This window comes from Rhincodon typus, chromosome 9 (assembly GCF_021869965.1).
Source record: "Rhincodon typus isolate 14 chromosome 9, sRhiTyp1.1, whole genome shotgun sequence".
Lineage (NCBI taxonomy): Eukaryota > Metazoa > Chordata > Chondrichthyes > Orectolobiformes > Rhincodontidae > Rhincodon > Rhincodon typus.
Window position 1 is genome coordinate 57,432,279 of NC_063340.1, and position 25,009 is coordinate 57,457,287.

The window sequence follows — 25,009 nt, forward strand, 5'->3', positions numbered from 1 at the left end:
TGTCACAGCTTCTTTTAATGAAGAACACAGATTAGCTGTCAGACTGATGCACTCCAGACGAACTCATTAGAATGAGCAGCCTGTCTGAAAACAACACTGCTGAACAGTTATGTCGAAAAAAAAATCCCTGGTACCTGATAATTTCATGACACAGAATTATGCAAAGAAAATTTCAATAGCTCTGGTTTGATGAAATTGGAACAATTTAAATGATTTCTTTCTTGCTTTGAAGAAAAATGGTCAATACAGGACATCTGACAGCAATGTCAAAGTCAGAGATTTCATGCAACTGAAATTAAACAGATCTGAGGAATTCACTCAGATTTACTATATAAGTCAGTTACTGAGCAAGAGGTAAAACATTAAAATTGTAATTTGCCACTTCATTTCACTTTTTATAACAGCACAAATAAAATCACTATTGTGATCTGCATTTAGTTCATCAAGCTCATTTCAGACCGGTTATCATGAACAAGCTACAAGTTATTAAAATTACATCAAATTCTTCTGTAGCAGTCTTGCTTTATATAACAAGTATAATCTGTCAGTTTACCAGTCCTAAATTCAACTTCAATGCAAAATCTTTTTTGCCTATAAAATCAAATTATAGTGGCGTGCTGTGCAAATTCGACAGCCCATTTGTAGCTTCCTTTCTTTCTTTCTGTTTAGTTGTTATCAGATCACAGGATGGAAGAATGGAAAGTTCTTCTACATTATCTTCGGCTGCATTGTTACTCACGAGGCCATTACTCGATGCCTCTGGAGGATTGTTACGCATCTCTATGGAATCTTCTGCATCTCGGCCGTTGTCATTTTGAGAAATGCAGCACATTTTACTTTCACATTCCTTTCGGATACAGGGAAAATTGCACATTAGGGCTGAACCAGGTACTGTATCAACAAACTCTACCTGAATGGTGACGGAGTGAATTCCTGCATTATGGAAGATTTCACGTATTTGTACTGCTGCTGTTTTGTAGGTGGAAAGATCCAGGCATTTCACATGAAGTGAAGCAATATTCCTACCTCCAGCCAACTCCCATACATGGAGTTCATGAATCCCATACACTCCATCAACTGTACACAATTTTTCATCTGTAAGGCATGGAAAATGCGATTTTAGAATTTGTTTAATTTGTTAAAAAAAGCATATTTTTTAAAATAAGGTCATTTTAACTCTACACTTCTGAATGTAATATTTAAATGTAAATTTACTGTCTCCCAGTCTGGCAACGCTTGCTTTGTAATTGGCCTGGTAGCTATAATACTAGAATCCTGCATATCGAACAGAGAAAGAAGCAATCTTCAGTTTTAATATTCATAATACTGCATTTGTCATTGGACCAATTTGCTCAAAAGAAAGTCCGAGTTGCTTAGAGAAATGGATAACTGGTGAGACATCTCTTGTTAGGGCCACATCATTAACAGTTGTGGAAAAGCTCAAAGTCCTGATGGTAAAAGCATTTACAAGTTGAAAGGAGAACCTGAAACAAACATGCAGAAATTAGCTTGTGGGATCCTGTATTTCAAAAAGATCAGTTATTATAAGCATATTAGTTTTGCAGCATTCACACATTTAGTGAGACCACAAAAACCTTGTCATCACAAGCTTGAACTAAGAACAAAACCAGAGCATTTCCTGAAATGATTTCTGATTATCCTAGACCGATGACTGAAATATTAATCTGCATTAATCCTGGTGTGTTCAGAACTAGTTATGAGATCTTGTTTTCAATTGTCTGGGGCAGGGAGGTACATGGCACCCAGAGGCCATGTATTAGGATGGCCCAGACTTCAGGGACCTATATTGTCAACTCCCCACCATCCCCAGCCTGCAGACCTGATCCTGAAAAAATAATTTGCCAATCTCCTTCCTGCAGCATCAGCCCCCTCCTACCCCACCAATCACACTCCCATACTTTCTGTGGACGGACTCCACCATGCCCCTCACTTGAGAAACCTGACCAGACAGTCTGGACGAGAGGTGCCCAGAACTCTGACTGATATCTGTACATCTCCCCGTCAGATCGATCCCCTGAAGTGGCCACTATGGAGCCAACAGATGGACCATGACCCAGCTCAGACAGCAGAGACACGGATATCCCTTCCACCCCGCCGCGACCCAGAACACCTCGAACAGACACCCAACCACGGCCAATGCACTGGACTAGTATTGGAGGCTGCCCCTAACTTACTGCACCACCAGCACCACCTGACTGACGGGTACCTCCATGGAGTTCAGTAAGGACCTACACTCCCACCCACATTGGTCAGTGTCTAATAAATGGCCTTTGCTTCTGGAAGCCTTGCAGTACAGCAAGATGTAGCCTTCCAACTGAGGACTGCTTTGCAGCAAGGCAAGCTGCTTGGTCATGTGACTGTGGTAACTGACACAGCATGGAAAGGCAAGGCAAAGCATGGATGGTGCAGGCATGCAGGTTGGTGAGTGAGTACAAAATGAGCAAGACAGCAAGCAAGCCAGCTGAGATACGGCCTGGTCCAATTTGCGAGCTCGGTGCCTGTCCATGTGTACAGTGTCTCTGCCGCAGCCTTTCAATGTTGGCTCCTTATGCACACTGCAATGCATCTGTGTTTTCTGTGTGCCCTACCAGACTATTGGAGAGGTGCCATCATGGTAGGGACATAGCAAATGCTGGATGCTAATGTGGGTGGATAAAGGCGTGTGTGGGGCTGCTGCCCATTGATCACACCCTGAGATGCTCTTTGTTCCTAAGCAACATGGAGAACATTCAAAGCAAGCACCAAGCTGAAGTTGCCAGTTGCCTGTTCTGACTTCAATGTCAAGATTTCTTGACACCTAGTCCTATTGGCGAGTTTGGTAAAACAGAAAGCTGGATATTAATGAGTGAGGCAATGAGTACTCGTTATGAGCAACAGTGAGTCAAAAGCATAAAAGATGAAGTGAGATTCTCTCGATATTGAGATAGGCCCCACCAGAAGTCTCGCATTCCATAGCCCATGGCACTCAATACCCTATAAGGTTCCACCCAACAACTCAGAAGTATAATAAGGACAATGCACAGCTCATCTTCCAATAGGACAGTGCTCGTGTAAGGAAATGCTTGCACTTCACATTACTGATGTTACCAACAAGTGATTAAAGTGTAACTTGAATCTAAGCAATAAATATAGAGGTTTACAGTTAATAAAGTATAGACAGACAATGGTTGATAAAGCCTGTTCTTCAAAGATGTTTGTAGAAGTTAAGTCAGAAAGTCTTGGTTGAGGGAAGTAGTTTTGGAGTAAGCAAGGACAACTACTTACATGAATACAATGTCTTCAAAGGACTGTGGAAAGAGTCATCAAGTCTTTTTCTGTGACATGAACCTCTGATGTAGGAAAAATATGATGCATAAAGAAGCAAAAGAGTCCTTAATCCAAGTCAAGTTGTTCCGTCATCAAAGAAAGCAATGAAGTCTCCAATTATGAAGAGGAGTCATACTGGACTTAAAACATTAACTCTGATTCACTCTCCACATATGCAGTCAGACATCTGAGTTTATCCAGTGCTTTCTGGTTTTATTTTGGATCTCCAGAATCTGCAGTATTCAGAATTTACGATGCTTATAAAGTCTGTTTCATACATCACAGTACAAAGTATTTCATTCTTGCTCAGTATGTGTTAGAGATAAAAAAAAAGGTTGAATGCTAATTCTTTTCTATGGTATTTCATTATCCCTTCATTCAGACTGTTTTCTAATACTTTACCTACAATAAATATTAGGGTAATTGGCCCATAATTTCCTGAGTGATTCCTATGTCTCTTTGTAAAAACTTCGTAAAGATTGCTGCCCAATCTTGAGGTGCTATTCTTATTATTTATAATTCTCTAAAGATTGCAGCCAATGAGGTTGGATTTTTTTTGAGAGTTAAGTAGTGAAAAGACCAAGGAAGTGGAACAGAATATTGGACATATAAATGGCATCAGATTCAATATCAACACTTTCATGCCCATAGTGAAGCTGAAAATTCTTGGATCCTTCAACACACATGAACACAGAGAACAAGCTTTTATATTTGCCAGATGTTAAATATGTACATCACAAGGCTGCTATAGGAAAGATATTGTTAAACTTGAAAGGGTTCAGAAAAGATTTAAAAGGATCTTACCAGGGTTGAAGGATGTGAGCTATAGGGAGAGGCTGAATAGCATGGGGTTACTTTCCCTGGAGCGTCAGTGACTGAGGGGTGAATTTAAAGAAGTTTATAAAATCATGAGGAGCATAGATAGGGTGAATAGCCAAGGTCTTTTCCCCAGGGTATGGAGTCCAAAACTAGAGGGAATAGGTTTAAAGTGAGAGAGAAAGATTTAAAAGAGACCTGAGGGGCAACGTTTTCACACAGAAGGTGGTGTATGTATGCAGTGAGCTGCCAGAGGAAGTGGTGGAGGCTGGTACAATTACAACATTTAGAAGGCATCTGGTTGGGTATATGAATGAGAATGGTTTAGAGGGATATGGGCCAAATGATGGCAAATGGGACTAGATTAATGTAGGCTACCTGGTCAGCATAGACGAGTTGGACCGAAGAGTCTGTTTCCATGCTGTACATCTCTATGACTCTAAGCAAATTACAATTTAAAATTTCTTCACTAATGCTTCTACAGCACCTTATAATACTGAAGTGCTCAAGGCACAATACAATGAACAAACTTCAAATTATGGGAGCATATTATACAGGCAAACATAGCAGCTATTTACCTTTGCATCAGCTCAAGGGTAAATTTTAACTCAAAATTTACTGGGGTGGTGTGATGGCGCAGTGGTTAGCACTGCTGCCTCACAGCGCTAGGGGCCTGGGTTTGATTCCACCTTTGGGTGACTGCGTGGAGTTTGCACATTCTCATTATGTCTGCGTGGGTTTCCTCTGGGTGCTCTGGTTTCCTCCCACAGTCCAAAAATGTGCAGGCTAGGTGGATTGGCTACGCTAAATTGCCCGTAGTGTCCAGGGATGTGTAGATTAAGTGGGTTACAGGGAAAGGGTGGGGGAATGGGTCTGGATGCCATGCTCTGAGGGTCGGTGTGGGCTTGTTGGGCTGAAGGGCCTGTTTCCACACTGTAGGGATTCTATGATTCTATCTCACAAACAGCAATAAAATGAAGATTTACTTCATCTCTATTTGAGGGAATGATCTTGGTCAGCTTAAGAGGTGAACTGCGTGCTCCTCTTTGAATTGTGCAGCATGATCAAGGAAAACAAACAAATCAATGGGAACTATCTCATCCAACAAGACAGAATTTCTTGATGCTTAGTTTGGTTGGCACATTTGGTAAGTCAAGAAGCTGAATGTTAATGAGGCAAATCAGCTATTAACAAGGTGTTTTTTACAAGCAATAATTCCCCTTTCGCTGGCAACTCCCCATGGCCTACTGAGAAACTCACCTCAACACTTATCAAACATATAAAAGATGGAGTGAGATACTCATGATGTCAAGATGGACTTGATCTGACTTCTCATGCAACTCCGCCACAAATCTAACCATAGGCCACATTGCCATAGAGACCAAAACTGGACAAAGTACTCCAGACTTGGTCTCACCAACAGCCTGCACAATTGCACTGAATCTTCCTTATTTTTCTATTCAATTTCCCTTGCAATAAACAACAATATTTCATCTGCCTTTCTATTCACTTGCTGTACCTACTCACTAACTCTTTGTGACTCTTGTACCGGAACACTCAGTCCCCTCAGTGCCACAGAGTTCTACAATCTTTCTCCACTTAAATAACATGCTGCTTTTCTATTCTTCCTGAAGTGAACATGGTCACACTTTCCTTAATGATACTCCTTCTGCTAAACTTTTGGCCATTCATTTAAGTTATCTTTATCCCTTGGCAGACTCTCTACCTTCTCTTAACAGCTTACTTTTATACTGGCCTTGGTGTTATTGGAAAATTTAGCAACAATACATTCAGTACCCCTTACCCAAGTCACTGCTATTGCCAATAATTGAGACCACAGCTCTAACCTCTCGGTACTGCACCCATACCAGCTTGCCAAACTGAGAAAGACCCATTTATCACAAGAACATAGTTTCAATCTGCTATTCTGTATCAGTAATCAAAAGCTCAACACATGCAGGAGGCAACAGTTAAGTAATGTGCCTGTTTAACAGATAGTGTTAGCTACAGTGTTGAGATCTGAACTGGCAGTGCTGATGTCAAATCAGTACTATAGATCAACCAATGTTCTAATTTGCAGATCCTGTATACATCAACTATTACTGCAGATGTCTGAGGGACCAGGCAGCACACCTCACTGTTACGTCTAACTATCTTCAGCATGACTTCTCTGTCACTTCAGCAAAGCTGAATGCATGAGCCTCCTATGCTCTTTGAGTTGCTATACCTCTATTTTTTCCTTATTCAGTACATCAAGCACTGGTAACTGCACCCATGCTTTAGGCAGAAAACTAACGGTACTCACTGTCCTTCTGTTATGACTCTAAACAGGTCAAAACTGTCAAAATTGTGTTATAAAGCAGAGGTTGACCCCCCTCTGATGACTAAAACCGAAGCACACAGAGAGGCTCACCTCACCAAACAATCTATTAAAAGAAGTGTGAAAAGTAGTATAGCCTGACTCTCACCTCCAATCTGTTATAAAGGAGTAGTTAAATGAAATAAATTCCTGACACTCACTGCATAATCAAAAAGTAACAATTTATTTATCTAACTCTAACAGTGAACAAGTTAACTGAACTATTACCAAAGCAAAAGATTCCCCTCTAACTATTAACTATTCCCAAATAAAACAAGCTTCTAATGGTATGCTGTTCCAATCAATACAAGTCCCACTAATGTAAACCAAAATAATAAAACAGCGGCTACAATAAAATATAATAGAATTTAGTCTCTCAAAACTACAGCCAGGTTATGTCTTCTGGAATGTTCTGTGTCTTCTCTGTTGATCTCCTGTCAGGAACGCCTTCTCTGTCAAATTCTACTATCAGGAATATTAATGGGGCGGCACAGTGGTTAGCACTGCTGCCTCACAGCACCAGGGATCCAGGTTCGATTCCAGCCTCAGGCGACTATCTGTGTGGAGTTTGCACATTCTCCCCATGTCTGTGTGGGTTTCCTCCAGGTGCTCTGGTTTCCTCCCACAGTCCAAAGATGTGCAGGTTAGGTGGATTGGCCATGCTAAATTGCCCATAGTGTTCAGGAAGGTGTAGATTAGGTGGGTTATAGGGGGATGGGTCTGGGTGGGATGCTCTGAGGTTCAGTGTGGACTTGTTGGGCTGAAGGGCCTGTTTCCACACTGTAGGGATTCTATGATTCTAACTAAGAATGCAGTGGTACCTTTATTTAGATGATGCTTTCTCTAAGAGCTGAGAGAGCTGATCTCTTAGCAGATTGCAGTTTGCTCTTTGCTGATTTTGCAACTGTTCCCGTCTTTTATATCCTTGATGACATATTAATTTCTTACAACAGGATTGGTCCTATGTTGTCAAAACGATCAGATTAAAATTTAATTGGTTTTTAGTATCTAACTGCCTGGTTTAAATTAATTGGCTAAAATCAGAACTGGTTGTCTTGATAACAAAACAAAACTGCGGCTTAGCTTGCTAACCATGCAGCCTGTTGATACAAATGTTACAATTCAGATGCTCTGTGCACCTACAAACACACAAGCTGCCCACAGATTTTTTTTAATCTACAACCCTAGAAAAAGCACATCATTTTTTAAAGGGACCACACACTGCTTTCCAACCCCCTCCATCATTTTATAAACATCAATATTTTACAAACACCAAATTCTAACGTCCTGCCTTCCAATCCACAAGTACGCTACCCAAGTTCACAACACTTGCATGAGTCTTCATTGTCCTGACTGAATAAATAAGGCCCCTGGTTCAATTGTCTGTTTTTCCAACTGTTTTGCAAGCAGCTTTTCCTATCTATTTTTGAAAAGTTGGATTATTCAAATCACTGATAATCTGGTTCATCTTTCGCCCAGCATTGTTTATTCATATCTATATCGGCAGAATGCCCAACAGGCAATTAACTCACACAGAGTGAAACGCATCAATAATAATAGTAGAAGCAATTTCAAGCAAGAAGAAATTACTGTTAAAACATTTCAACTATTCTTAACAAGAACACGCCAATATTTGTGCATTTCTATTGTTTTGTGGGCACAGGCTGCTGTGACAAAACATCAGGCAAATTTTCAGCTGGATCGAATGAGCTTCTTATTGCAAGTAAATTGGCACAGAAGGCAGGAGTCGATTTAAGTCATCGAAGCACGGGACTCAAAAGAACATATGTCCTTGTGGACTGATTTTAATGGTTACTTTAGGACAATAAAGTGAAGGCTGGAACTGTGTGTCAGCTGCAGCATACCCACTATTGCCAGAGGTTGAGAACATGTTGAATATGTAACCTGCTGTCTTGGAAATTAATTAATGTATTTAGTGTCATGTGTATTTGTTACAAATACAGTTAAAAGTGTTGTATAGTGTCGCTGCTCTCCGGCGCCATCTTAAAACACAGAAATAAACCAAATATAGAGTATAAAGGTAGAAAAATAAGGAAATAAAGTTAAAAGTTGAACATTACAGTCCATCTTAAGTGGTTAGCCATGGGCCTGGAACTGGGCTCATCCACCCAGACCATCACCAGCATGAAGCAGACAACCAGCCATGAGTCCTTTCGCCATGCCGCCACCTAGAACCATGTCGCCAAACTTTGCTGCATCTTTGTACTGCCAACACTGCCGCCATGAGTCCGATCTGAGCCGACCTCGGAAACATGGCTGCTGCTGAAACTGCCAGGTCCCGCACTGCAGGCACTAGGCCCAAACTTGCCTCTTTCCACTATCGCCAGAAACACAATCTCGCCTCCTCTGCCGCCACCGCCACGAGCTCAAACACGATTCCCTTCACTGCCGCTGGTAACAAATCCCTGCCTCCAACCTTGATGCTGTCTGAGCTCTCCACAAGAAACTAAGTGAGGTGAAAGTTGAAACAAAAGTACAGAAAGCAGAAAAGAAATGGAAAATCAGACAGTGCGGACAAACTCCATGCTCCTGGGCCTAAGGAGCCCAAGCGCTGTGCTATTATTCCGCCTCATCTTGATTGGAAAATGGCAAATAGCTGAACTACCTGAAATCTAACTACCTCTATATTTTATCAAATAAAATTAACCCAAGAACATCCACCACTGAATTAACTGTAGTCTTAAAGCAGCTCGCTGTGGATTAAGTGCAATATTCTTTCACTTCTATGAATCGCACGATCTAATTGCTGAGGCTGCTGGGAGGAAGACCTCCTATTTCCCCAATATAAAGCTCCAAAACATTTCATTTGGGAAAGCTCAATCCTGCCTCTAACTGGAAACAGTAGAGTGAAAAGTACAGAAATGGTCCTTCCTTGGCACAATTTCACTCAGTCAGATACAGCAGGAGAATGATTGATGGCAATGACTCAAAAAGAGACAACATTGTAACAGAAAACTTCAGAATAAAGCAGTTCCAAAGGAGAATCACTTGACTCAAAACATTAGCTATTTCTTACTACACATATGATGCCAGGCTTGCTGAATTTTCCTTGGAATCTGTTTAGGTTGGAATAATTATGAATCTAATGTTGAATAATTGTGAATCTGATTGTGAATCCAGTCTTCAGGTGGCCATGTAAAGTAGCTGATCTCAGAGTACTTAATATTGGAACCAAGTGACTGAACAAAGAAGAACGTTCTCTCCTACAGAACTGACATCCCCAACACCCAGGTGTGATGAAAAGCTATTGACCGAAAACATTAACTTCTGTTTCTTTCTCTACTCTGCTGCCTGATCTGCAGGTCATTTGTGGATTTTTTTTGATCATTCCAGATTTCCAGCAAATATTGCTAAAGAGAGACATGAAGTCAATCTAGATAGTCTTTCACACATTAGAAATGAAAAGCAACAGAACCAATAATTTATACTGCAAGAGAGGAGGTGTTGCATCACCATTGTGTCACAGGAACCCCAGAGCACTCAGAATAGATAGTTTCCTAAACAATCTGTTCAGATATGTTATTACATGCTGCTGGAAATTGAACCCAGATCTCCTAGCTCAATAGCGAGGACACTGCCACTGTGCCACCACAGCCCTAAAGCATTCATTGTAGATATTTTTAAACAACCTGTTCAGGTGTGACATGATACCTCTGGAGAAGGTGCGGCTTGAGCCCAGGCCTCCTTGCTTGGAGATAGGGACACTACCACGGCAGCACAAGAGTCTTAAAGCATTCAGTATATCCCTTACCACAAAAGCTGTTGGGTCACAAAGGAATGCCAAACCCTAGCAGGGCATTTCAGAAAAAGCCCCTAAATTTGTGAAGGTAGCACTAAAATATAAGACACTATCAAAGCTAAAGCTTGCATGACATGGTTTATATCATCATCATCCAATAAGTGTGATTTAAGGCAGTAGATGCCCAATGACCAAGAAAACCAATTACTAATCTTCTTATTTAGAGGAAACAAAGGACTGAAATTCAATTTTTAAAAATTTTGCCTAAGTTGTGTTGAGCTCTTTTTGAAGATTTCTCGCTGTAAGGCCTTGCGGGTTTTCTTGCCCAACTAGTCCTCTCAAGGCTACAGGCCAAGTGCTGGAAAATGGGATTAAGGTGCATTGATGTTTGATACCTAACTTAGACATGATAGGCTGAAGGGCCTTTTCTCCATGCTGTAAAATCTCTAAAAAGTCTTACCAAATCACCTCATTAATTATCTACTCCATGACATCTCTCATGTCTGATTTACACACACACACAAGTTTCCAGAACAACTCACCACTCATCAGATATCCTGGAATTCACCGGCATCTCTTGCGCCGAACCCATCTCTAAAAGCCCATGGACAAGCACTGTCGGTCTGGGGCTGCCCTGCATGGTTCCTGACATTTACCCCAGATACAGCAGACAAGGAAAAGTTGGTGCTTCAATTTGAGGGCAGGATCCTGGAGATTGTTCTGGATGGGGTGATGCAGGTGCGGGACTTCCTTTTCCCCAGTGCCAGTAGTGGGGAGGCCATGACACCAGACCACACCAGCCTGCTCCACCCAGGTTGAAGCAGTCTCGGGTGTCTGGATGAATATCCAGCTCTGTAGGTGGAAGGTCCATCATCATCTTTCCAATACCCCCACACTCATTCTATCTCTGTTACTGTACTCACTTCCCACCATGGCTCATTCTCTATATCTTTCCCTCACCCAACCTAGCCCTCAGCACCATGAACCCTGCATGCCCTCTGCACTGCCTACTTACTTGTTCATGACACCTCCTCATCTGCATGAACAGAAATAGCTGTGCCACCGTAATTTTACCTTCCATAGTATCTACCTCTCTCTGTCTCATTCTAGGAGGAAAATAGTCCACAATGGGACAGAAAGAGTCAGGATTGTATTGCCTGTCATTTGGCTCCTCAGCCCTTATGCACAGGGTTTGACCTGATATCAGAGGCTGCCCTGGACTCTCAGTGCTGGGAAAGGCTATCTCCTTTGAAACCAGCTGGCAACGATGACAATTCTTACACAAAATGGCAAGGCACTGGCTGAGGAGGCAAAGCACGGAGAGGGTGTTGCGAATATCCAGGTAGGCTCAGAGTGAGCGAGTGCTACAATAGCAAGTAAACAGCCCAGAGATGCAGCCTGGTCCAGTCCCTGAGCTGGTTCGTGTCCCTGAGCACAGAGTCCATGCTGCAACATTACAATAATCATTGCCAGTGCAACCCGAGTGCAGCACTGAAGTGCAGAAGTGTCCTCCAAGTGAATCAGAGATGTGCCATGAGGGTTCTCAGAGGCTAGCACTGATCGGTCTCTGTACCAATGTATGTGCATATGGAGACTTAATTTAAATTATTATCTTTACTTTCAAACCCCTCCTTGGACTCCCTCCTTGATATCGCTGCAATCTTCTGCAGCTGCACAACCCTGAGTTCACTTAATTCTGGCCTCTTCAGTGTCCCTAATTTTTATCACTCCATATTCAGGTGTTGCTGCCTACAACTCCACTGCTACTCACACCCACACCGAGCTCTGGGATACTTTTCAATTTGTGTATCTTGCTTTCCTCCTTTAAGATACTACCTAAAATCCACTTCATTGACTAAGCTGACTGAATCACCTGACCTAGTATCTCCTTGAGTCTGGCACTAAAGTGCTGCACACATGTTTAACTACTGGAATGTGTGTTATATGACAAGCTTTTGAAATTTCAATAACAATTCGCGTGGACACTAGAAATTTGTAAGGAAAGAAAAACTATTAATTCTCAGATATCTGGAACAGCAAACTGACGGTGAATTTCCTTGTTTATGCTCTTTCCAACAGACCACTGCTAAATGCACTCTTGACAGAGCTTTTAATCCCCATTGGAATTATATATAAACCTCCCCGTGGTATTTCAGGCCCATGCTTTTGCAACTTTCTCAGGCATTCTAGTAATTAGGCCACAAAACATGAGGTATAGTGTAGTCCATTAAAGCGACTGCTGAACTGGAAGATGTTAAATTAATATAAATACAGCTAAGAACGTATCCTCGCAATTTTGAAACAAAATTACTGTGGAATTTGAGGTGATCACTCTGATGATCATCGGAGATAGCAAGAACTGCAGATGCTGGAGTCAGAGACAATGCAGTTGTACATGGAGGAACGCAGCAGGTCAGGCAGCATCAGAGGAGCAGGAAAGTTGACATTTTGGGGCAGGACCCTTCTTCAGAAATGGGGAGGGGGAAGGGAGCTGGGAAATAGAGACAGGAGGGATGGGCTGGGGCAAGGTAGGTGGGATGGTGATGGTTGAATGCAGGTAGGGAGTAGTGGGGATTGGTCAGTGGGATGGGTGGGGCAGATAGATGGGAGAGAAGATGGACAGGTTGTGTCAGGTCAAGGAGGTGGGAAGGAGGATAGGTGGGGCTGGGGAAAAGTAAGTGAGGTGGTGATAGCTTGGATACAGATAGGCGGTAGTGGGGTTTGGTCAGCAGGAAGGGTAGGGCGGATAGGTGGGGATGAAGATGGACAGGTTGTGTCAGGTCAAGGAGGTGGGGATCAGAGGGAGGGTTGGCCAGGGGTGGGGAGATTTTAAAACTGGTGAATTCCATGTTTAGGCCATTGGGTTGTAGGCCCTCGAGGCAGAATAGGAGGTGTTGTTCCTCCAGTTTGCAGGTGGTGTCACTGTGACACTGGAGGAGGCCCAGGATGGACATGTCACCCAGGGAGTGGGAGGGGGAGTTAAAATGGTTGGCGACTGGAAGGTGTTGTTTATCACGTTCAGAGCGCAGATGCCCCACGAAACGGTCTCCGAGTCTACACTTGGTCTCACCGATGAGGGGGGCAGTTGCGGTCCTTGAAATAGGAGGACATCTGGGATGTCCGGGAGTGAAACGTTCCATCTTACAGCGGAGGTGGAGGAATTGGGAGTAAGGGATCGCATTCCATCCCTGTACACCTGTATTTTCCATGCAGATGGCCCAAAAGCCCTCTACTTCTTGCTTTCCCACAAAACCCCTTCTCCTACCTCCAACAACCTCATCCTTCTGGACACCACACCCCACCCTCTTAACTTCCCTCAACCTCTTCATCTCCAATTGCCATCATGACATCAATCGCCTCACTCACTCCAACCTCTCCCCCACAGAACGTGCAGCCCTCCATTCCCTCTGCTCCAACCCTAACCTCACCATCAAACCCATGGATAAAAGGGGCGCAGTATGGGTATGGCGCACTGACCTTTACATCACCAAGGCCAGGCACCAACTCTCCAACACCTCCTCCTACCGTCCCCTCGATCATGACCCCACCCCTGACCACCAAACCATTGTCTCTCAGACCATTCATAACCTCATCACCTCAGGTGACCTCCCACCCACAGCCTCCAACTTCATCATTCCCCAACTCCGCACCGCCCGTTTCTATCTCCATCCCAAAATACACAAACCCGACTGCCCCGGCCGACCGATTGTCTCTGCCTGCTCCTGCCCCACTGAACTCATCTCCACTTACCTTGACTCTGTTTTCTCCCCTTGGTCCAGCAACTCCCCACCTATGTCCGGGACACCACCCACGTCCTCCACCTCCTTCAAGACTTCCAATTCCCTGGCCCCCAACATATTATCTTCACTATGGGCATCCAATCCCTGTCCACTTGTATCCCCCACGTGGATGGCCTAAAAGCCCTCTGCTTCTTCCTCTCCTGCAGGCCCAATCAGTCGCCCCTCTACCGACACCCTCATCCACTTAATCGAACTCGTCTTTACCCTTAACAAGTTCTCCTTTAATTCCTCCCAGTTCCTACAGACTAAGGGGGTGGCCATGGGCATCTGCATGGGCCCAAGCTATGCCTGCCCCTTTGTAGGATACATGGAATAGTCCCTTTTCCACTGTTACATTGGCACTAACCCTCACCTCTTCCACCACTACATCGCTGACTGTATTGGCACTGCCTCGTGCTCCCACGAGGAACTTGAACAGTTCATCAACTTTACTAACACCTTTTACCCCAAACCTCAAATTCATCTGGACCATCTCCGATACCTCACTCCCCTTCCTGGACATCTCTGTCACCATCTCCGGTAACCGCATCAACACTCTCTTCTATTTCAAGCCCACCGATTCCCATAGCTACTTGGACTAGACCTCCTCTCACCCAACTTCATGCAAGAATGCGATCTCCTTCTCCCAATTCCTCCGCCTCCGCCGCATCTGCTCCCAAGATGGGGCATTCCACTCACGGACATCCCAGATGTCCTCCTATTTCAAGGACCGTAACATTCCCCCCTCTGGTGATTGAAAATGCCCTCAACTGCATCTCTTGCGTTTCCTGCACTTCTGCCCTCACACCCCCTCCCCCCAACAAAACAAGGACAGAATCCCCCTGGTCCTCACCAACCTCCGCATTCAGCGTGTCATCCTCCGCAACTTCCGCCACCTACAATCCGACCCCACAACCAAAGAGATATTTCCCTCCCCACCCCTGTCTGCCTTTCATAGGGACCACTATCTCCGCGATTCCCTCATCCACTCCACACTCCCCACTAACCCTATCACACCCGGCACCTTTCCCCACAACTGCAGGAAGTGCTACAGCTGCCCCTACACCTCCCCCCTCACCTCCATCTAAGGCCCAAAAACAAACCCTTCATATCCTCCAACCTGGTCTACTGTATCCATTGCTCCCGATGTGGCCTCCTCTACATCGGTGAGACCAAGCGAAGACTCGGAAACCATTTCGTGGAGCATCTGCACTCTGTATGCGACTAACGATAACACCTTCCAGTCGCCAATCATTTTAACTCCCCCTCCCATTCCCTGGGTGACATATCCATCCTGGGCCTCCTCCAGTGTCACAATGACACCACCCACAAACTGGATCAGCAACACCTCATATTCCACCACAGGAGCCTACAGCCCAATGGCCTAAAAATGGAATTCACCAGTTTTAAAATCTCTCCACCCCCAGCCTCATCCCACATTCAACCCTCCTTCTCATGCCCGCCTCCTTGACCTGACGCAACCTGTCCATCTTCATCCCCACCTATCCACCCTACCCTTCCCACTGACCAATCCTCACTATTCCCTACCTGCATTCAACTATCACCATCCCACCTATCTTTCCCCAGCCCCACCCCTCCTCCCTCTATTTAATTCCTAGCTCCCTTCCCCGTCCCTATTTCTGAAGAAGGGTCCCGAACTGAAATGTCAACTTTCCTGCTCCTCTGATGCTGCCTGACCTCCTGTGTTCCTCCAGCTCCAACTGCGTCGACTTTGATGATCATGGTAATCTTGCGTGTGTTTAATTTGAAAAATAAGACTGTATTAAACATACAACTTCATGTTCCTGTTCACTTTGTCATGTCTGGTGAGACAGGTATCAGTCAACTGCATTTTGTTCAGGATATTTCTTCAAAGTTTCTTTGAGCTAGTTTAATGTCAGGCAACTTGAAGCAGACTAAATATGGCACGAAGTATTAAACCCGAGTTATAAAAAGTAATTTTTCCTTATGGTTGGGATATGCTTGTCCAACCTTAACAAGAACTCCAATTCATAACATGCGTTAATTAAGCGTACACAGTAAATAGATTTACTTACCAAAATCATGCAGTTTGACCCCCCTGGGTACCATCTGGAGCAGAATAATGGCTGTTTCTTTTACGAGTGGGAAAGCAGATGACAGAACAATAATAACCACGACGATTGTCATACTCGGATCTACATAGCATTTCCAGTTACAGAATTCATCTTCATTAAGTGGAAGCACATAGAATATAGTAGCAGCAACGACCACCACCACAGATCCCAATGCATCACCCATTACATGTAGAAAAACACCTAGGAGAAAGGTATTTATGAGAGATTTCATTATTATAATATACAAGAAAATCAGTTTATAACGGTGAACGGTGATAATCTAAACTGGGTCCGTTCATTTATATGTAATGTAATTCTGATCTGGCATGGTTTCACCCTAATGCTGCACGTATAAAAACGTAACAGATTAGGAAAGACTATCTGAACTCACTGAAGCATGTCCCTCTGGTACACTGCCAGTCTACCATCCAATCCCATTTTTAACTCATATGAAGAATGGAATTTTAACATGGGTGAGTATGTGGTTTTGGGTTCGGGTACGATGGCAAGGGGAGCCAGATATTTCAGCCAAAACAAGAACCAATCTTAAATGCCTGGTCCAACCATTTGACTTCCACATATTATTGCAGTTCTGGGCATGCAGGTTCCCTCAGGGGAGATGGGATGTTAATTTCATTATGTTAACTTCTCACCTGCAGCAATACTTATGTGGATACTGGACTTTAACTCAGGTTCCTGGGCTTTTTGGAAATTGCCAGTGAAAGCAAAGTAAGAAGACAGCAGTATTTGAAGGGGCTGAACCCATGGCAAGAAAAAATGCTAATACATACTTAACACTCAGGGCTTTTCTATTGCTTGGAGGGAAGAGGTTTGTACACAGTATTTATGCTGAGAGAGTACTTTGCAGATGCCATTTACACTGGAAGTCTGATCTGCACTGTGGAACTCCAATCGATCATTTTAGCAAGGAATCTCCTGAAGCCACGTTGTATTAGAATGTAAATGAGGACCAAGATGAGCACCAGCAGAAGTATCATGAGCAGCAGGAGCTGCACCAGAAACAGACTTGCTGCCCCACAATACAGGGTGGATCAGTAGACAGGTGCAGCTTTCTGGAGACCAGACTATTTACATAGAGACTGCAGGGAGAGAATAAGCTTCCTTTCCATGTTAAAATACTGCCATTGTCTTTGAGGAGGTCAAGGGTATCCTGTCAGGTGATGATAAACTTTTTGTAACCTGCTGGAGTAAACTGTGTTGTTCAGTGGATGAGGGGGCCACCCACTGGCTGTCAAAATCAACACATCCCTCCTCCTTTGTTTGCCTTTAGATCCTTCCAGGATTCAACTAGAGAGGTATGTGGGATCTCACAGTCAGCAGAGTGCAATTGCACAAGACAGCCAACTACAGGCTTGTTTGCCAGGGTTGGCAATTATGTCAACTTCACCTATGATGACACTATCTCTGTGTGAGCTCTGAGTGGCTTCCCACATGTGCAAGGTATTAGCATGTCCACAATTAGCGATGTGAGCACCCATATATTGTCAGGAGTGTTCATCAAATACAACTGGTGTGCAACCACAAAAGGATCTTAATTCAGGAGGGTGTTGGATTTCCAGGCAGCTGCTGTGATAATCCTGATCTGCAGCAACATCCCTGGCAGCAAAGCAACTGCTGGCTAATTGGAGTCAAAGGATACTCATTTTAACTGTGGTTGGAGGCACCTTATAGAAAATCTAGTTAAGTTACATGGCCAAATGGCCATCATTGCACCCCTTCCTACATGTTATCCATGACAGTGACATCCTGCACCTATTGCTCACTTCCTGCAATCTTCAACTGTATCCTCTTGATGTTCGCAGTCAGCATTTCCCAATCACTTGGGAATAATATTTCCCTCCAGGTTCTCGCAGCTCCCAGTGGCACATCCAGAGAGGTATCACTGAATCAAGGCCATTGTCAGTCATCAGATTTGGTATGGATTCCAATCTCCCACTTTCTTCCCATTAGTTCCCAATTCCTTCAAGTTGTACGTTTGAGTGTCCCTTCAACATTTAGAGGTGATACCAAATCATGCAGGCAATCACCTTGCCTGTTGAATCTAATTGATTGGGAAACCCAGAAATTATTGAGCATTGCATTGGCTGTGTTAACTTCATTGCCAGATGCACTGCAATTCTTGAGTCTCCCATGGGCTACTCAACGATTCACTCCATTCCTGCAAAGTCATCCTTGCAATCCAGCATGCCCTGAACTTCAAATCTATCCAATATTACACTTACTGGATTATTCATCTTTTAAAAGAAGTTCCTAAAACATAAGTTCATGATTTCATGAAATCACTGTTTAAGTTCATGATCTCTGATCCTATTGCCCTGAAATAATATTATGGACCTACTTTACAATGGCATTAAATATGTTATATACCTCATTGAGAAGTTTACTTAAACAACTTCTCCCTGGACAATACAGCTCAAAAATGTTCAGCATCCTCTTGCTCTTTTATATCTGAGATTATCATTACTTTTCTCATTTCCATGTTCTGTTCCAAACATACACAACTCTTTTAAAATTAGCATCACTAATGCAATAAAGCCTCATGAAATGGAAATATTGCAATGGGAGACGTTATTCTATGGTTGTAAATTTTAAAATGAAAAAAAAATTTGTATTTATTTAATTCCTTCATAAGCTGAAGAAATCAAAAACTGCTTTATAGCCAACCAAGTAATTTTGATGTGTAGTCATTGCAGTTAATTTGCACACCGGAAATCCCGGTTACATCCCTTTGGAAAAACCAAATAACCAAAGCTACAAAGGACCGTCAAATGACTGACAAGACCTACTTTCAATTTTTGCAACTTTTGCATGAAACAGAACAAAGCAAATTAAACATGAATCAACAGAAAAATCATGCATCAATTAAAATAATTTTGAATAATGGATAAAATAAAGTTATAACTTACCCAGCTATAATGATCTGTCTCACTCCCCCCACAACTCTGGACATCACTGGCTAGGCCAGCATTTATTGCTCATCCCTATTTGTGCACGAGGCTAGTTAAGAGTCAACCACATTGCTGTGGGTCTGGAGTGATATATATGCCAGACCAGGTAAGGACAGCAGTTTTCTTCCCTAAAGGACATTAGTGAACCAGAGAGGACTTTCCCTGACAATCATCATGGTCATCACTAGGCACTTAATTCCAGATTTTTTGGTTTTATTGAATTCAAATCCCACCATCTGCCATGGCACAATTCAAACCCGTGTTCTCAGAACATTATGTGGGTCTCTGAATTAATAGTCTAGTGATAACACCATGAGGCCATTGCTTGCCCTATTTGCTATTCTTGGATCAAGCAGAGTATGCTAGGAGTCCTATCCACCAACAGATTTCACTTTTGCAGTTCATAATTGTCATTAGCATAGCACATTTCTGTTAACTTTTTCTCTTTCCGGTCATAACAGCCTTGATGATATAACTTTCCAGAATTTATTTTCAACCAATACACCAATAACATATTAGTTACGGTTTGCCCACTTCTGGTAAAACACATAACTCCAACCTACTTAAACAACTGTCCAGATTCTTGTCCTTTTTTAACCAGCTCACAGAGTGTCTCCAATAGCATCCATCTCCCTGTTTACCATTCAGAAAAACTGACCTCTTCCTGAGAGACATTTGCTTTTTCTTCTTACAATAATTCAATGTGTTCCTCTTTTTGTCTGCTTTCACTTTGTTTCTGAATTGGTGTAGCAGTCACCTTCTACCTTCAGTTCACCTTCTTCTTTACAGCAGTAGCTTCTTTGTTTATCTTCTCTGTGATTGGCCACATGGCCTTTGCATCTTCACTTCCTTCCTGCTGGCACTGCTGCCAGATCAAGCATTGCTAGGGCACATGTTATGAACAACACCTGACCTCCTCAAGATATTGTAAGAAGGTAGCCTAGACCCTAATTTTTTACTTTAGAGGTAAATGTGAAGTGTGTGTTCCAGATGTCATGCGACTGGTCAAACTATTCGATGTTAAGCAAAACGCAATTCATTTAAACACTATTGTTAAAATACAAACAAAAGAAAGAGGAATATAGAATAACTTTATTGGAAAACTTAACCGAATAATTGATACAGTACCTATTATTAATTAACTGTTCCAATATAGTAACATCCCATAAACATACCCCTTGGTAAAAAGGTAAATTCAGACATACGTTCTTACAAGCAGTTCATCAATACGGGAGGAAACAACATCAAGAGAGATTTCAGAGAAAGTAGCAGCTAGGAATCATTTTCTGAAGCTCCAACCCTTCTGGGACCCAAACAGCTTCTGACTGCTACAGCTAAAAGACTAGAGAGCCTGATCTGTGAGAAATGGCCACTCCCCTTCCATTGTTACAACTGTTTTAAAAAAAACCTGAAGGCCTCATAAGTTATTGACTTAAGCCATCTCCAGGAACTACTTCGGTTCCTCTGCCTTTACAACCTCTCTTCAAAAACAGGACAAAATAACCCTTTTATAGTGACAGTATCGTCACACACATAGACAAGTACTTCTTATGATTCAAGAAACCTCAAACCATCCCTTTAAGCTTCATGCCAACTTCTGAGTCTTTTTCAAACATTCTTAAAACTAATTAGCAATTCCTTAGATAACTTTAAGAAAAAGTTTTCCTTACTGTACTGCTTCCAGAACATTGTTTCACAAAGGACCATGAGATTAATTAGTAAGTAATTTGTTTCAGTGATGTTAGTTAAGGGATAAATAGTAGCCCAAAAACACGGAAAACGCCCCTGTTGTTATTATGTAGTACTGAAGGAATTTTAGACCTACCTACGTAGGACAGGTGAGGACATCAATGAATAATGGACTACACCTAACAGTGCAACACACCCTCTTTACTGAAGTGCCAATTTAGTTATTGCATTTAATAAAATGTGTTTATGAGAATGTGAGCATTGCTGGATAGCAGTCAGCACTTATTGTCCATTCCTAATTGTCCAAACTGTAGATGACAGTCATTCAACTGTGTATTTAGGCCAGAACAGGAAACAGTGACAACTTTCTTTCCTTAACGAATATTAGTGAAATGGATAAGTTTTGATGACAATGAACAGTGGTTGCACAGTTGCTATTAAGTTAGTTTTCAATTCCAGATCTGTTTGAATTTAAACATCACCATCTCCTAGAGTGGGATCTGAAAGCACATTCTCCAGATCATTAGACTGATGCTCTGCATTACTAACCTAGTGACAATGCCAGTACATCACCACCTCCCAAACAATAACAGGGAATATAACGTATTATTTTCTGCAAAGAAGAAATGTTCCATCCTTCCATTAATGTTAAACCTTACGCTAATAAATATGAAACATAAAATAAAATAAATACAAATTCCATGCAGAGGAACAAAGAACAGAACTGCTTTCACATTCTCAGCATTTCAGAGATACTACTGACATCCAATCTAAAGGTTGCAGGGAAAGTATTGCACCCAAATAGTACAGTAGGTACATATTTCTGGATATGACCGTAATCTTAATCACCTCAAAAGCATATAATATTGCTTTATTAAATTATGGGAGTTTAATCTAAAACTTTCCAGCCTCTGTAAAAGCTCAATTACCAGTATACTGAGAAAAGTGGAGAAGCGGAAAATAAGCTGGTTTGAATTTTATATAACTGCAATGAGAATATGCAATTTAAACCTACGAAATTTTGCTTCTCCATTTACTATATAATATGAATTATATCTTATGAACAATAAAATAGAAAGTATTTATTGAGCCCTCAACCTTCATAAACCCTTGACTCCCATCCAGGCCAACCCATTCTATGTAATACCGCCTTGCCCCCTCATATTCCCCCATATGATCCTATACCCATGTCCAAAAGATTCTCATAGGCCCTATTACCATTTCCCACTAGTAGCTCTGCACACAGGAGAAACAAAATAAATCTTTATTGCTTAAATGTCTATATTGCAAACTACACTGTATTGAGAAGTTAGTAAAACACATCTTGACAGGTCTTGATTGATTCAACACTTCTTGAAAGGTCTTGGCTCTTGTTGAAAGTTTAAAAGCCTGTTGGTCTTGATAAGTTGGACATTCGAAGGAGTTTACACACCTGAATGTATAATCTGCACCATAGCTGACAATCCCAAAGGGATTGATGAAGGGTGTAGGCCCAAAACGTCAGCCTCTCTGCTCCTATGATGCTGCTTGGCCTGCTGTGTTCATCCAGCCCTGCACCTTGTAATCCCAAAGGGTACCTGCTCCCCATTCCCACGATATCCTGGGAGCATATCCCCAGGGGTACCTCATCACTCCAAAATAATACACAGCTATCCAAAACAAATGCATTAAAACAGATTTGTTCTTAATAGATCTAATCTTCACACTCTGGTTTCGGACACCAGGGATTCCAAAATCAAATAATCTGAATGTAAGTGGGCGATTACTTAAAGGATCAGCTGCCTTAGCAAATGTCACAAGACCAAGAGTGGGTGAGTGATGTAAGATTTCTGGCATCATCAACCATTTTTGTCACTGAGCGGAGGTTCTCTGTCATGGCAAAAATTAGGGACTAAATCTATAATACTCTAATAAAAACTTTCAACAATTATCACCTGAGCAATCTGAAGTATAAACATTTCACCGTATTATCAGAAAATAATTTCTGTTTCATTTTTACCACTGGTATCAAACTGCTTTTCTTTCAACTTGCTTTTCTCACTGGTGTTACAGAAGAAGGCACTTGAGGACATTGTAAGCACCTCCATTTGATCTGCAATAAATTAATTAAATTGATAATGCACACGGGAAGCCAAGTGAACACTCCCCAAAGAGGTTCACAGCTCACTTTAAAAGTGACACATTACAATGTCGCTGGGTTGTTAACAGTTTAGACTGTCCCAAGTCAAATATGTTAGACTACCATGTTACTTTAATCTTAAAATGCCATAACAACTTTGCTCCTTTACTTGCTCCTTACTTGACATGCACTGAAAAAAAAGTCATACAATAAATGCATAATAACGATCATCATGATAAAACAGACAATGTTGTTCTGGCCTTTCCTATTCTCTGAAATTTAAAACATCCTTCTTATTAACATTAAATTTTTAAAATTCCATTGCTGAAAATCCAGTGAGCAGCTGACCCACACAAAGAAGAAAGAACAAGGTTATAATCCTTGGTCTGTGCTAAATTGGCTGATTTCATTTGGTATGCTGGTATAGAGGCTATAATTAATCTTGACTTCCTGAGAAACCATCCAGGACTCTAACTCCTGAATAGATATCAATTGATGCCCATGGGAGAACACGGATATCTGATCCAGTCAGAATCAGGTTTAGCTGTGATACCCCTCTACAAGACTAACCAAATAACAGTCAATGTTTGAATGTGAATAAAGGCCTTTTGCATGAGGTTTTCAAGACCCAATGGCACTTCTAGAAACATTTTACAGTGAGATATTACTGAATTGGTTGGAGGGCAGAAATTTGCAATCAATATGTTTAATGTTTATAGAATCAGAAATGGCAGGGAGAATCCAGAGAAAAGCAAAGTTGTATTCCAAACAGTCGTTTTGTGGTAAGGATTTACTTCCAATTTGCCAGAGTACAAAGAGAAAAAAAATTATACCTAATCACTTTTTACATTGAACAGCTCAAAATTGAGCATATAAACTATGAAAAGTATTAAAGGTATGGTGGTACAGTGGTTAGCACTGTTGCCTCACAGCACCAGGGACCTGGGTTTGATTCCAGCCTTGGGTGACTGTCTGTGTGGAGTTTGCACATTCTCCCCGTGTCTGCGTGGGTTTCCTCTGGGCACTCTGCTTTCCTTCCACAGTCCAAAGATGTGCAGGTTAGGTGGATTGGCCATGCTAAATTGCCCGTAGTGTTCAGGGAGGTGTAGATTAGGTGGGTTATAGGGGGATGGATCTGGGTCGGATGCTCTGAGGTTCAGTGAGGACTTGTTGGGCCGAAGGGCCTGTTTCCACACTGTAGGGATTCTATGACTCTAAGTGATTTTCTTCACAGAGAAATTCAGTGGTGTAATTGTAACCCTTGCAGTGAAGCTGGTAAGTTTATTAAGAATGTGGTTGAGCTGCACTTTTGGATTACTGTAGGCAAAGCTTGTAATGCAATAGGTTTCTGTCAAACTTAACAACCTACGAGCATATGAATTAGGAGCAACAGTAAGCCACTCAGCCCATCAAACTACTCTGCCATTCAATAGGTTCATGACTGATCTGATTATTCCACATTCTTGTCTACCCTCCGAAAGCTTTCCCTTTCCACCTTCTTTGCTTATCATGAATCTGTCTACTTCTGCCTTAAAAATATTCAAGGGACCTGCTTCCACCACCCTTTCAGAAAGAGAGTTCCAAAGTTGCACAAAAAAAGTCTCCTTATGTACATTTTAAATGGGCAACCCATGTTTTCAAATATTGACCCTTAGTTCTAGATCCTCCATAAGAGGAAACACCCTTTCAACATCCATCCCATTAAGTCCCCTCAGGATCTTATACGTTTCAAATAAGTTGCCTCATACTCTTCTAAACTCCAGCAGATATAAGCCTTGACTGTCCAACTTTTCCTCCTAAAGATAACTTGCCCATTCCTGGTATTAGTATCTACCAAACCTTCTATCAACCTCTTTCAATGTGTATCAATCTTATTAAATAAGCAGATGAAGATTGTACATAGTACACCAGTGGTGGTCTCATCAATGCCCTGTATAACTGAAGCGTAACCTCCCTTCTTTCTCTATTCTGCTCGTAATAAGCAATAACATTCCATTAGCTTTCCTAATTACTCATTATAAGTGCACACTAACGTTTTGAAATTTTAATTGCTTTCCAAACATCAACCAGTCCTCAGTTCTGAGCGAGAGTCACT

At 42.2% G+C, this 25,009-nt stretch overlaps 1 protein-coding gene across 1 annotated transcript in view; it reads right to left on the reverse strand.

Annotated features, from left to right (window-relative positions):
* Positions 1-599: 599 nt before the first annotated feature.
* The window catches only part of LOC109918382 (zinc transporter 10), a 29,001-nt gene continuing 4,591 nt past the window's right edge, over positions 600-25,009 (reverse strand). Inside the window, exons 3-4 of the mRNA XM_048600742.1 lie at positions 16,099-16,338; positions 600-1,095 (exon numbers count right to left, since the gene is read on the reverse strand). Coding sequence (XP_048456699.1) covers positions 605-1,095; positions 16,099-16,338 — 731 coding nt within the window. The 3' untranslated portion in view covers positions 600-604. The remainder of the gene's footprint in view (positions 1,096-16,098; positions 16,339-25,009) is intronic.